General features: G+C 37.5%; 1 protein-coding gene across 1 annotated transcript in view; it reads right to left on the reverse strand.

Moving 5' to 3' along the window:
- The window catches only part of MYO16 (myosin XVI), a 359,373-nt gene that overhangs the window by 177,253 nt on the left and 166,882 nt on the right, over positions 1-15,238 (reverse strand). Inside the window, exons 7-8 of the mRNA XM_063392794.1 lie at positions 13,751-13,876; positions 52-127 (exon numbers count right to left, since the gene is read on the reverse strand). Coding sequence (XP_063248864.1) covers positions 52-127; positions 13,751-13,876 — 202 coding nt within the window. The remainder of the gene's footprint in view (positions 1-51; positions 128-13,750; positions 13,877-15,238) is intronic.

The raw sequence follows: 15,238 nt of genomic DNA on the forward strand, positions 1-15,238 counted from the left end.
ACAGTGTCACAATAGGTAATACATACACTATGTAAATGGATTTTCACCTACCTGAAGGTTTTTCATTATTGCAGTTAAGAAGATTGGGATTTGCCTGGTGCATCAAAAGCAGCTTCACAAGATTGGTCTAAAACGGGCAAAAGCAGAGGTGTTTGAAATGGGAGAAGCAGGACACGTTCCTATCACTCAGTTTAATCCTTCCTTCATGCACTATCTGAAATCATATGATAAACCCCAGGCAGTACCTCCCAACCCCCATCTTCTGCAGCTACTAAACACCTTTCTATAAATCACAAGTGGCAGAGTAAAATTCCATTCTCCTACAGTTTCAGGTACCCTTAGCAAAACTCCACCCCAAAATCTCCTTCCACTCATACATGTGTAACAGAATTCACAAAGAAAAACCACCCATCACCACCTGTTAAGACTTAGATCGCAAATATTTCTTTGTGCCTAACTAATCCAACAACTGTGTGCCAGCACTTTCAAAGGGGTCTCACTCACAGCCACCATCATAGAAGTAAATCTGTTCTCAGTCAGTAGTAGAAATTGGCACATTTATCTTATGACTACCAAAATCATCTAATCTATTAGTAAAGGTAAAAACTATAGCACAGTAGGGGAGGGTAGAGTATCATACAATAAAAAAGTCTAAAACATAATTTTCAATTCCTGCAAGGAACTGTTTTTAGTGAGCTCTATGGCTGCATCAAAGTCTCAAGAGATACTTTCCCATCAAAAGCTGTAGCAATGCCTTTCCTGATAATCGGTCAGAAATGAGTGAAAGGCTTCGTAAGGAAAAAAAAACCTTTTAGAATATGAAAATAGAGCCCAACTAAATGACAGAACTATTTGAATTTTTGAATATATGTTAAAGCAAATAGAATGTATAATAGAAGTGTAACCACCAGGAGAGATGAGGATGAGCACAGGGGAAAAAAGGCTGTGAAGGAAAGAAAGGATTCTTCAGAGGAGAAGAATAGACCTAGAGATAAGTAAGACCTGAACTGGAAGTCAGCTAAGAGAAAGGATAGTCATTTGGCATAAACACAAGGAATAAATAAACAAGAAGGAAATCATTGCAACAAAAAAATTCAATATCGATACACTACACAGGAGGACACAATAGAAAAGATCATACTAATGAGGAATCCATTAAATGCAAAGAAAATCCCAAGCTTCAAATCACAGAAAATCAGTAAAATATTGTTTCAAATTTTCTATCAAAATTAAAAGATCTTGCTCTCCTCAGATTTCTAAAGCTTTCTTTTCTTGCAGTAACAGCAGAAAATTCAGCAAACTCCAAGAAGTGGGGAAGGCATAACAGGTTTATTTCCAAATCCAATTAGCTCTGCTTTCCACTGAGAACTTGCAACACATGTAAAAATATAGACATATATATGGCTTTTTTTATTAGGGGAAAAAAGGAACATGCTTAGTTATGGAGCTACTGCATAATCTCTGTAAAGTGGTAGCAGTTGTATTAAAGGAAGGAGGCTTTAAATGCATTTTCAGTTTAGTAACAACACACAGTTTTTTGGGTTAGCAAAGGTTTGGATTTATACCACAAGAAATACCATGCTCCAATATCAGTGCTTCCTGCTGCCAGTGATATATCTCCTGCTGGGATTCCTTGATGCATGTCACCAAGACTAAGGTATTCAGGTCACCAACAATTTCAATAACCTGCTTTTGGATATGCAGCTCTCTTGTGCTGCAATTTGCCTCATTCACTAAAGTTTTGGAAGGAGTATTTTAAAATACAATTACCATATCTTGAGAACTAACAGAATATCTGTAGAATAATTACAGCAAATTACCACTAAGCAGAAGTGTTTCAATTGCAGAGTTACGAATAACATACATATGACTATGTCAAGAAATAATACCTAATGAATTATTGTAGAAGCTATGAATAAAATTATTGTGTGTATGTATTTCCTGTTTTCCAGTGTAGTCTTTGCCAATTCATGTAAATTAAATAAAAAATAGACAGCGTCATGACTCACTGTGCAGAAAATGCCATAGTAACGGCAGTTATTTAAAATATCTGCTTAAAAAATATCATTTGTCTTGCTTCTCCTTTTATAGCCTTAACTATTTATTCAGTACCTTTAGAAACAACACTGGGAAACATCTCAGACCTTAATTTTCTTCTTTCAGATCTTATCTCTGAATATCTTTCTTCCCTAAATACAAAATTAGTTACCTTTTCTGTACTCATAAAGTATAGCTGTCTCTCTTTTCCTGGTATTCTGCTCAAATTCCAGTATTTCTGCCTCTCTCTGACATCTCTTACTGGCTATCTTACCCTCTGACTGTTGAGAATGCTACTGCAAAAGAATATTTTCCTGTCTTGTGCCTTAATTTTCTTCTTTCAGATCTTATCTCTGAATATCTTTCTTCCCTAAATACAAAATTAGTTACCTTTTCTGTACTCATAAAGTATAGCTGTCTCTCTTTTCCTGGTATTCTGCTCAAATTCCAGTATTTTTGCCTCTCTCTGACATCTCTTACTGGCTATCTTACCCTCTGACTGTTGAGAATGCTACTGCAAAAGAATATTTTCCTGTCTTGTGCTTTAATCTGAAAGTCCCACATTTTAGATTCCCCTGGCTCCTTCTTCTTTTGCCAAGCCAGAAGATCCTTGTCCTCATTTTCAAAGGACTTCAGAGATTCTCCACACTTCATGTATTCCCATTCATGCAGCATTCTGCCTCAGCTCCCACTGCACATTGGGCTGTGACTTTGGCCATCACAAATACATTTTAATATACCTGTTTTGGTATTTCTTGTTGGCTGCGTCTTATACCAGTGAGGAAGTCTTGACATTATTGGCAAAGCTACATTGTGAACATCCATTCACAACCTGTTCTGCCGTAATGCTTGCTGAAGAGAAACAGGCGATGGGCCGCTCCACCACCCAGATGGACTGAAAAATGGCCCCAGAGGCTGGTGACCAGTGGCAAGCAGAATAGTGGAGGCCAGGAACCAGCACTGTACCCCAGGGATCAGCAACGGGTCCTGTTTCACAGCCCCATTAAAGATCTGGTGATGGGGCAAAGTTCACTGATGGCACTAAAGGTGAGCAGTGGTTGATACGTGAGAGGGTTGTGCTGCCATTGCGAGGGACCTCAACAGGCCGGGGAAATGGGCAGACAAGAACCTCATGAAGCTCAACATGGCCAAGTGCAAAAGAACAACCCCAGGCACCAGTACGTGCTGAGGGCTACCCAGCTGGAAAGGAGCTTTGCAGAAAACGACCTGGGGGTTGTGGTAAATACGGTGCTGCACACGAGCGAGCAATGTGCCTTGGCTGTAAAGAAAGCAATTTTCCTGAGCAGCAGTTAGGAGGAGTGTTGCCCATAGGTGAAGGGAGGTGATCCTTCCTCACTACTCAGCACAGGTGAGGTCACACCTGCAGTGCTGTGCCCATTTCTGAACTTCTCAATACAAAAGAGACATGGAACAGTCTAGCAAAAGGCCACTAATTAAGAGATGGGAGCACCTCACATATGAGAAAAAAACAGGAAAACTGGAATTCTTCAACCTGGCGAAACAAAGGTTCAGGGGACTCTCATCCATGTGGGTAAATACCTGAAGGGAGGGTATAAAGATGACAGAGACAAGCTGTTTTCAGTGGTGCCTAGTCACACGTCAGCAGGGTACTGAGGCATCTCCCTTGCATAGACAGACTGAGGGAGCTGGGCCTGCTCAGTCTGAAGATGACTGGGAGGGGACCACATCAATCTCTGTCAGTATCTGAAGAGAAGGTGCCAAGAGAATGGAGCCAGGCTCTGCTCCATGGCTCTGAGCAACAGGACAAGAGGCAATGGGCAGAAACTGATTCACAAGAAGTTTCTTAACCCTTCTGTGATTCTGTGACATAAGGCAGCATAAATAAATTTACTGCAATATGCACATTATAAAGCCTCCAAATACAATTGCCCTGTGCCAAAAACGGGGCTAAGTTTTAACACACACTAAATGTTACCTAAAAAAAAACAAACCAACAACAGTGCTGAGTTTCATTAAACATAGGTTTAGGGGCACCAGTGTCTGCAGTGAGAGAGTAGGAAATATGGGGCAAGAAGGAGTGAGAGAGATTCCTCAATAATCTCCCCACATGCTTGAGGCTGCAAAGGCATCTCCAAACTGCTCTCAAGCCATGCTGTTTTTTACTGATAATTAATTAGCTGGAGAGCAGAACCAGAATTCCTGAAAAATGTCTTCCTCCCTTGTCTGGTCAGATATTTTCCTCTGAAGCCATGTACAGAACATTAGATGTATACCAGCACTTGCAAAGGATAAACTGCTGGCTCTGCCTGAGCTTTTAGCTCTTATTATCCAAGTCCCAGTCCCAGAGCCACTAACTCAGATCATTTATTCTCTTTTCTTAACCATCAGAGGGATACCTGCTTAAGTCCTAAATTCAGAAAGCTGGAGGTTTTATGCAAATGTCCTCATGTGCTGTTTTGCACATCAATGAATATGTATTATCCAATTTGCATGAACCCCCAACAGTAAATTCCTTCAGTCTTTCACTTTTCTTCCTTGTCAACACCAATATTTCTCTCCACTTCTCCACTCCTCTCTGTCTGTTTCACCACTGGATATATTCTGTAATCCCTAGGTGACCTGGTTCACCATCAACCTTTTGGTTCCTAACCTCCTTTTCCATTTTTTATTCCCCAGGCACTTCTTAATATCCACTCCTCAGTTCTCTCTGTCTAAGCCCTCACCATCTTCTTCCTGCATTTTTTTTCTACCTGCTGCCACTTCTCACGTTACCACTTCATTTTTGCTGGATATGGTCCCCATCATGTGCTCATGCACAGTGAGACAAAGACATACAAAGCCAAAGACAGCAACCTTAGGTCAAAATCAGTATTATTTTTGACCATCAGTCTCACACTATTGTGTGAAATCCAGTAAAAGCACCAAGTATTATTTTAATATCTAAGGTGCACGTTCACTAAACACAACAAAATCTCTAGACAGAACACAGGAAATATCACTGGTTATACCACTATAATCTGCAGTCTTCACCGCTGAGTAAGATGACCTATCTCTGCACTCCTGAGGACCAGTTTTCTATTGCTCATAAGACTAAAGTTTACCTTACTGAGTTAAAAAGTGCACGTTTACCTGTGTGATTTTTGTTAGGCAGTTTGCTAGGACTGCTGCCTGTGAATGCTTATGATTTTTCAGTTTTGAATTTTATTTTTTTAATTAGACAGAAAAATAAAGCAACCAAAAATAAAGCACTTCTGGTAGCCAGGTGTGGTGAAATATTTTACCTGTCTTTATAAGCTGCAGCGTTTGTATAATTTGAAGACTTTTATTAGGTAGAAGATGAATTCCATAGGCTGAGAATATTTTTGTTGTCTGCTTGGAAAATCATCAAAACTTGGCCAAGTATCAAAACTTTGAAAAATCAGCTACCCAATGCTTGTAAGTCAGGTTTTTTATTATAATGGATAAATCAGGGAGCCCCCAGTTCACTGTAGACCTACATGTTGGTAGAACCAGTAACAGCTGTTCTATTTAAATATACAGTTGGATATTCAAAAGATTTGCAATAAAAAGAATCAAAATCAGGGAAGTAGTTTCCATTTTTATTAGTACTGTTATTATTATAATTACTATGTTTCTGTGACAGAGGTGTTGTAGTTCAATGCTAACCATATATTCCATAGATAGAATAAATAAGTCATGGAGCAACATAACTCCTTAGAACAACACTGCAGACTATTTAACCTTAAATGGGGTGATAATAGGCAGTTTACCAAGCATCAAAGACATAAAAAAGAAATATGTAGGTTAGGAACCTTACTCATGGGGAGTGAAACAAATTCCAAGACAGAGACTTGCTATGTTAGGAAGTAATGTAACTATTAAGCCATTGGAGTTCCTGTTATCTAAGCTTCTAAGATCATGTATTTGTTCTTCAGCACATAATAGTATTCCTTAGATAACTCTGTGTCCCTCAAAGACAAAATTGCATAGGTGAAGTCCTAAAAAAGAGCAATAGCATTCAGAGCCTAAATAGCATTTCCTTTACAATTGCAAACCTGATCCACAGTACTGCTCTAAACACAGGAAATCATTACAGAATCAAACTCATTACAGATCTCCCTTCTTAATACATTATAGATTAGGAAGACTTTTTTTTTTTTTTTTTTTCTATTTGAGTCCAGAGAAAAGGAGACCATAACCAACTGTGGTCAGCAAAGTAGAACAGATTAGAAAAAGTAGGTTGTGGGAATAAGACTAGCAGCAGGGTAGAAAGAAACAAGGGGGAGTGTGTGGAATGGAAGCAGGCATAGATAAAAAGCTGGAATCTGGAACTAACAGCACGAAATAAATGAAATGGAGGGGAAGAAGAGAAATGTGGCAAGGAGCCAGGATGTAGGTAGAGACAGACTAATCAGAAAAATGAAAGAAGGAAGTGACATGTGAGGAAAAAAACACTGAGATTGAACAAGGGAGATTGGGACTGTAAGCAAGTGGGACAGAAGGGCAGGAAGGTTGGCATGAAGTCAAAGTAGAAAAAAATGAAAGCTTGGATGAGAACCAGGGAGAGGAGGAGGGGCAGAAGCTGACTGTGCAAGGAATCAGGATTCAGATAAAACGTGTAAGGAAAGGACATGAAGCCAGGCAAACGAACTGGACAATAAGGCAATATAATAAGGACAGGAATGGAATAGACTAGAGGCAATGGGACAAATAAGGCGATGTGTGAGAGGAATGAACCGTAAATACTGTGTCTGTTCAGGCACAGAGCCTGGAATGGACCCCAAGCTCCCCAAGTGTCACCACCACCTTTCTGCAGTCACCAAGTTTAACCTATACAGTCTAAGAGAATGCCTTTTAAATCTCTGGAACAGTTCCAGGAAAGAAAGGGAAGCCTAATGCTGTTTTCAGCTACTAAAAGCAAGTGACAAAGGTCACTTACATGGTTTTCTACAGCTGATGTAAAAATTGCATCAGGCTTTACTTGAAGACGATAACCTACATTTCTATTTTTCAGTCCACCAGGAAATTAAACAGATAAAATAAATCAGGGAAAATATTATGTGATCTTATGATTACAGATGCTTGTAAATTATGGTCTTACAAGTTAGATATTTATATTACAGGGAAGATAATAAATCTGCCACTTCTCAAAGTTTTTTCCTGAAAAGCCTTGTTAGACTTATTTTTTCATACTTACCTCTCATACATGAAAGCCACTATAAACGGTATTTTAAGGAAAATAAAATTTATACTGACCAGAGAGATCCTGCAATAACCAGGTATATAGTGTAGACTTATGCACACCTCAGCTTTAAAACCATACATGTAAATACTAAGAATTTTATAGTAATTTTTGTAAATTGAGATTTTTACTGATCTGTATATGAAATTCAAACTCTTTTCTTTATTATTCGGTATTGTGTGAATCTAAGATTCCTTGCCTTATGGTCTCTGCCCAAAATTAGCATTTGAATCATGTATAGAAATCTTGTGAATCTATTGAGAGTGAAAAAATATATCAGAAGCAGAAATCCCAAAGTGGGCTCTCTGAGGAAACTGAGTGTAATTTGATCTGAAGGGAAATACGCCTCTTCTACCTGAATACAGTAACATATGCCAAACATAAACACAAAGACTAAAGAAAAAAGGGTGAGACATATCTGGATAAAACATTCTCTGGAGCATTTGCTGACCATAAATTAAAGATTCCAACTACTTGACAGGGAAAATATTTATTCCCTGAGTGACTATAATATATTCTTTTTGAAACACTAAACAAGAACCCCCTTCTCACTGGAATCATTTATGGAGCGTGGTTGCAGAAGTTCAGAAACTACATTCAAGGGAACTCCTGTGGCAATGGCCAAACTTCATGAGGTCAGGTATCATTTCCCACTATGAGTTCATATATCCATTTACACTGAAGCATATTCTAACAACAGATGTGGTTTTCTTTTGTTTCGAGCACGATATGCACTTTAAAAAAATCTGCAGGTCATAGTTGAGTCAAATGACTAATCTGTTTTGGTAATGATGAGCAAATTAGTTCATATAGTAAGAGGGTGTATTCTCTGACACTTCAGCAAGGAGCAGAGTCCCTTTTACAGTCTGAAAGAAATGTGTTTTGATGAACTAACTAATCAGAGGGGTATGATTCAGACCAATCAAATGTACTTACAGAAAGAAAATTTCACACATTTGAAAATGACACGGGATGTATATAATTTGCTAAAAAACATGAGGTAGGCATCTGATGTCTATATATCTATATATATTTTTTATGTGGGATATTTCTAATTTATATTGGAAGAAATCCTTGCTTGTACAGGAGTTATCCTTGCAGAGATCCAGTCAGCAGTTGAACAAATGTCTTATCTGGTTTTTTTTGACATCATGAAGCCCTTTAAACCTCAAAGCCAGAGGCTAAATCTGTCTTACTAAGAGAGTGCAATGGAGCAAGCTTAAGTATCCTTGATAATCCACACTGTTAGCTCTCCCCTTAACTCTCCTTTGGACCACGCCAACCAGCTCTCCACAAACATGACTAATCTCCTATAGAGGAAACTAGCTCTAACAATATGAATGCAAGCCAGGCTGTTGCCTGGCTTAATCCCTAGTCCTCTTTTATTTAGTGACTTTAACAGTTTAGACATAGGCATCATCCACCAAGGATGACATTTTGGGAGAGGTAGTGTTTAAGCTACTGCAGAGTCAGCTCTGACCTGCATGTCTCCGATATCTGTTTGAAAGGTGACATTTCTGTGATAAACAACAAAGAAACAGCTTGTGCCTGGGAATTGTGCCAAAGTACCCAAGGCAAATGTCAGAGCTGCAGCCTATTCCCACCATGGGGAGGGCGAGTGTGTGCTCTCCTGATCACAGTAGCTGGAAGGTGTCCAGCAGGGACAGCACTCCCAGTGCCAGATAACTAGCTGTCCACAAAGTGATTGCCGTGCTAAATTCAAATTAAGGGGCCAGCCTGAGAAATACAAGCAACCCTTCTGCAGTTGGCACCAGTGCCAGCATGGGCAGGGTGGCACCCAAGCGACGACGTGTGCCCTGCACTAGTGTGCACAGACAGCAACCACAAACACACCAGCACTGCCCCTGCTGGGTGAGAGGGAGACAAAGGAGTTCCAGCTGCCAGAAAAAGAGGGTTAAAAATGTCTATGTCCAAAAGGGCCTGCCATATTTACATAAGCAACCCTGACATATTGTAATTTCTTGAGGCTAGCTTTGTTGCCTTAATAATCTTATTTTGAAGAGGTTTTTGTATGTCACAGATGCAGATTTGGATGTGTGTTGTAGTGGTTGTAATTTTCCATCTTTTTATTAGGGTAAAATGATTAAGGTAAGCAACTCTGATCTTAATATCTCAATAATATAATTTTTTAGTATAATGTTAATATCTCAATACGCATTAAAAACACAAAATTGCCTTTATCCTTAAAACATATAGGGGGGCAGGGTGGAAATGACAGCAGTCCTAGAAACTCAGAATAACATTGTTTTAAAATAGGGGGTTTTAATTTTTGCAGACTGATAGTATTTCAATTAACAGTCTATTGCACTCATGAATAACCTAATCTGTTCCTGCAAAGCAGATTCTTGTCTTACAGAGACTGACCTTCAGGCAGTAGCCTCAGCTGCCCTATTCTGTACTCAGCAGCTATATCCTACACACAGCCCTCAAAAAACTCAACAGTAATATCCTGTACTCCTACGCAAGAAAAATATTCTACTCTAGCTACACATTCTCTCACTAACAGGACAATTCATTTATCATTCACCCATGCTCTGTTTTAGTATTCAGACTAATAATGTTTTTACATGGTAAATGTATCCATTAAATTGGTTTTCTTTACAAATATTTGTAAAGATAGACACAGTAATTTTTTTCAACCTCAGGTAATACATACTGACACTTAAATCTTACTTATTCCCTCCCTGAAAACAATACAACATCATTCTATATGTTTTGCTTTTGATAAGATTGGTTTTGTTGTATCTAACTCTACTCCTCCTCTAGGATTTACTCTGTGCAACTTTGTGTTTCCTAAATGTAAGACATCAACTCAATGCTCACTTCATGATGACTGGGGAGACCCAGAACAGCAGTGGGAAGTTGCCCCATCCTTTGGCCCCACACTTTGATCTGGATTCCTCATGAAGGATTTAAAAAGGTTCAGATTACACCTCTGACATATGCTTGTTGTCCATGACTTCTATAACCAAGGAGGTCAGACCTGTGGGCAATGAATCATTGCTCCTATTTTAAAAGCATTCCCTAGAATGTTCTGAGTCGATTTCTCGATGTGATTCTTGAGGTGATTAGACAAGAAAAAGCTTTGACTTTGTCGTTAAGTTTTGTGGAGAAGAACCCCATCCTAAATAAAAATGGGCTTGCCATTATCAAGGAATCTCTACCAGCCAGGTTTATTATAAAGTGTGGATGCAATGTCTTTCACGATTAGTTCACTCAGATTGATGTATCTTTCACCAGTAACTGAACACATAAATTACCATGGAAGATGAAACAGTAAGATTTTTATAATCCACTTCATTTACAAATTGAGATTTGTAACAACAATCTCACAGTGCCTTTATTCTTTGCAAGTTTCCTCCTGTGCAGATGCAAATTAATTTTTCTCACTATAAATTTCACATTTACACAGTTCTTTGTTTTTGTTTTTTCCCAGATAATGTAAATTAGTACCATCTCTATTATTGCTATGCTCTTACAAGTGGCCAAATGTGTGGGTTTTTCCCTTTCTGTGTCTTTGCAAATATAGAACAGTATAAGAATAGAGCTCAGGTGCTTCAACTGAGTCTGGATGTCAGTCTAAAATAGGTTAACAAATTCTATATCTCACAACATCATTTTTATGATGTTGTGAGATAATATGCAAAATATACATATGTAAGGTCTATAGTAAAAAAATAGTTCAAAAACTTAATCTGTAATTTCTATAATTATTTCAATAGCATTTTATTAAGGTGAGAAGCTTCTCCACATGAAAAATACATCTATAGCTATTTTATAAACAGGAAAAACTATCAGTCCCTATGACTCCTGGAATATAATATTTTTCCTACATTGGATGGGGTTTGGTTGCAGGTAGTGCAGCACCAGTGCTAGAAAACTATTCAGTGACAATGGTTTAAAACAGGTGTTCTCAAATTTCTTTGTCCACTCATTAAAGGATCATTGCTTATTAGATAAGCTATAAGACGAGAAAAGGCTATTTTGCTTTTCCAATACACATCTGGAAGGACAGAAATCCTCCCAAGAACTTATAAGGACAGCAAACTAAAAACAGATATACTTTATGACAGTCTTCCAGGACAAGATAGAGATTTGTCACTATAGCAATTTTTTCAAGTGTGTCTTTTTTAAAAAAATATGCCACAAATACGTGTTAGAAGAGTGTGAAACTATAAGGGATCAAGTCCAGAATTTCTATTAATTGCTTTCTCAGGGAACATTAAAACTTTTGGCTAAAATAAACTATTTCCTCATAAATATGTTTTAACCCAAAAGAGACTATCCAAATCATGTCTTGTCTAAGGTTATTCCCTTTCTGCCATACTACTTTTACCCAAAATAGAAACAATGCCCATATTAGTCTATAATTAATTATTCAGAATGGAATTATAAATATGGTATGCATTCATTCTATGAAATTATAAATATGATTAATTCATTCTAAAGCTAAAAGATATTTTTAAATTATCATCATAAGAACGGTAATTTTAAAAACACCCTGACAGTGTAGTTACTGAAAGAAGTAGAAGATATATAATATATCCCTTTTATAAAGGAATTTAAATTATTTACTTGTTTCTTATAAACAGAATCACATGAAAGATGTATTTATCTGCTTAATAACACTGGCAAATTCTGTATAACGATAATAGGATATCTCTAAACTTCATTATTCACTAACACTACAAATGGAAGATATTTAGTCAGTATTTAGCTAATTTTAGTGAAGAGTACAATGTTCCTTCAGGGTCTTTCTCTGGGTGTACCCACACTGCTTGTATAGAGACTAGTGCAGCTGGTCCCTGACTCCTCACTGAAAACTCCTGAAATAGTAAGAATTAATGCTATTGTCATCTGGGATACAAGGGAGATGCAGCTCAACAAAAGGGCCAACAGAAAGGATCATTTCAAAAACAGTAACATCAGCTCTCAGAATTCCTCGAGAAAAAAAGACATTTTTCCATTAGCCACTTTCAACTACAAACTTTACATGTACAGGCCTGTTTCTAAAAGAAAAATACCTCTCTTCACAAGAAAAAGAGTATTTCAAGTAGTCCAGCGTTAGTGTTGCTAACTTACGCATGCTACACATACCTAAGGAAAGCTAAGTTCTATCCCAGCCCTTTCACGTGAGTTCTTTCAAGTCCTCTTCAATTAAATTCAGGTTTAACTTCACAACAGAAGGAATGTACAGCTGTAGTACAACCACACTGCTGCAGTACAGAGCCCTAATTTGTCAGCCATCCTAAAACATGAGAATAAGAAGCTCGACTGCATCACTGCTATCCCTTCCTTCTGAGTAAGAGCTTCCTTGCCCTGCTGAACACAGGCAGAGTGAGTGCAGAGGGATCAGGGAGAGTAGTAGAACTGTAGCAGAATTACAGAACAGCACAGGGCAAGATAGCATGAGAAAATTAAATCTACAGGAAATTCAAAATACCACAGATACCTCACTTGCAAACAAAACTTTGCTTCAGCATATCTTTGTGTGAAATTTTTCTCTGTAAATTTACGCTACCGGAAGTTATTGAGGATACACTTCAGGCCATACATATGTATGTTTATATATAGATAAATATATATATGTATATAAAAAAAACCCCAATGACTTTATTATGAAAATATGCAGGGCTTTGACACTATAAAAGAGCAGGCACAGGGTATCTCAATAGGAGAAATCTATTACCCAGCAGAATTAACTAATCTAAATAAACACATCTATTTTTATTATTTTACTATAACTTTTGGTACATTTTTACTATTTTCTTGTTATAAAGTGTATTGTTTATTTTCTGAAGTCTGAGCTAAGATGCATCAAAGAGGTTTTTGGAAGAGACCTATGGGTAAGTGGTGATTTGTGAGCCCTGAGGTGGGTGGAGAGTTGTGGAGAACCCTCCTAAAGTGGTCAAACTGTAAAAAAGACTCACTGAACGTGTCTTGGGAGAGTGAGAATGGAGCAGAACTGAAAAGGTAAGAAAACTGAAAACTGAGAAGGTATTAAGAAGGATAACTCATGTTTAGGCATGGCCTCTAAATCCCAGATCTAGGACACACTTCCTCAGCTCAGTGACTGGAAAACTTTGAACACAACTGCTAAATGAATCCTGGGCATTTATTCACCGAAATACACACAGCAAAAAAGTTAGCTAAACAAACTTTGATATCACACCATAAAAAAACCCAGACAAAGTGTTTATTTTGTCTTCCTTTTAAATGTCAGTGCAAATCTAGTTTTTGCTGTAGACAAACTGTTGCTGGTGGTAGATTGAGCTGTACTGGGCTGATAGCTTTACAAGGTGCATTCTCAAATGGTCTCTGTCATTTGAGATGCAAATCTGTACTAAATAAATGAGAAAGATTTTTACATTAAAGTAAGAATAGTCTCCCTGACTTGAGAGCATTTGCCTTTGCTACACAGAAGACTACCATAAAGGAAAGAGAACCAGGTGAAAAATCATGCTTTACCTGTCCATACTTTGCAGCCAAATGTAGGGGTGTCCAGTACTGATTATCCACTACATTGAGATCAGCCCCATGGTCTAGTATCAGAGATGCAACCTTCTTGTATCCATTAGCACAGGCCACATGCAGCTGCAATACAGAAGTTAAATTTTGCATATGTTTGCATATGTTAATAGTTTAAAGAACTCATCCATAGCATACTACTTCATATCTTTACTAAATCACAGTTACAGCAAATACAAAATGTACATGTGGTTACTATAGGCTAGAAAGACACTGCACAATCTTTTTTTAGCATTTATAAACAAGGTGCACCAGCAAAAAATATTTCTAGCTTTTTGTGAGCTACTCAACAATCTAATCTATTACTTTTCCTAAAACTTCAAGGAAACATGCTTTCAAACACATTCAAAGACCTCATGAGCCAAGGTAGAATCACATATTTCAACAGAACTTGAACAAAGCTCTCTTGAGCCTAGAATTAAGTTTCTTTTGTGGCAGTTCAAATATCCCAGATTTATGCTGACAGTACTCCAAAATGAATTCATTAGCACATAATCAAACCAAGCACATTGAGACTGCAACATAAAATTAGTGACAAAAAATACTTTCTTAGTTCTAATCCACAAAGATTTTATTTTCTATACTTCCATTGCTTCCCTAAATACTTAATTATTTTAATTGGCAATTGTTTAAATAATTTTAGTTGATTTTTTGTATCTCTAAACTTCATTTAAGAGTCAAAGTGGAACAGTAGGAGGGTAGAAAACGCAGTAACAAAGTGAGAGAAACTCAGGTCAGCAGGAAGCTCAGGAGGTCAAGTAGTGCCACTTGCTGCTAAAGCAGGGACACCTTCAAAGGTAGCTGTGTTTGCTCAGGGCTTGTCACTCTGAGTAGCAAATACTGCAAGAGTGATAAAGTATGAAAACTGTAATGGCAAACAAAAGGAAAAAAAATCTTTATTAATAGCTGACTTGAGGAGCTGGACATTATCTTTTGCAATGTATTATTATTTGAGGCTCTTTATGTGTTTGGCATTTATATTAGGATTCAATTCCACTATATGTTATTTATAGGACGAGTTTTTAATATTAAAAACCCTAACAGCCATGTTGGGGTTTTATTTAAAACAAATAACATGTGTGCAAAAAAAACCCCAAAAAAATAAAATACCAAAATGGTCTTGTGAACAGAGAAAAAGAGCAAGACATAATAGGACAATAAAATTATTTTCTGTCATAATAATCAAGTAGAAGAAGAAAACGCAATAAGGAATCCTATATCAAGGAACAATTGTAATTTGCAGGTTTGGGTGGAAATTGTTTCTTATGCATGGTGAATAACTGTTGAGGCATGTATTTCATACAGTGAGATTGATCCAGGTTACAATTTAGTGGCCTTTACTTTTTCATAGTCCTCTGCTGTGATTTCAAACATTCGCTTCATTTTTGGGAACAAGGAGGACAAGACCTGAACTTTGAATTTGGCAAA

Source organism: Prinia subflava, chromosome 3 (genome assembly GCF_021018805.1).
Source record: "Prinia subflava isolate CZ2003 ecotype Zambia chromosome 3, Cam_Psub_1.2, whole genome shotgun sequence".
NCBI lineage: Eukaryota > Metazoa > Chordata > Aves > Passeriformes > Cisticolidae > Prinia > Prinia subflava.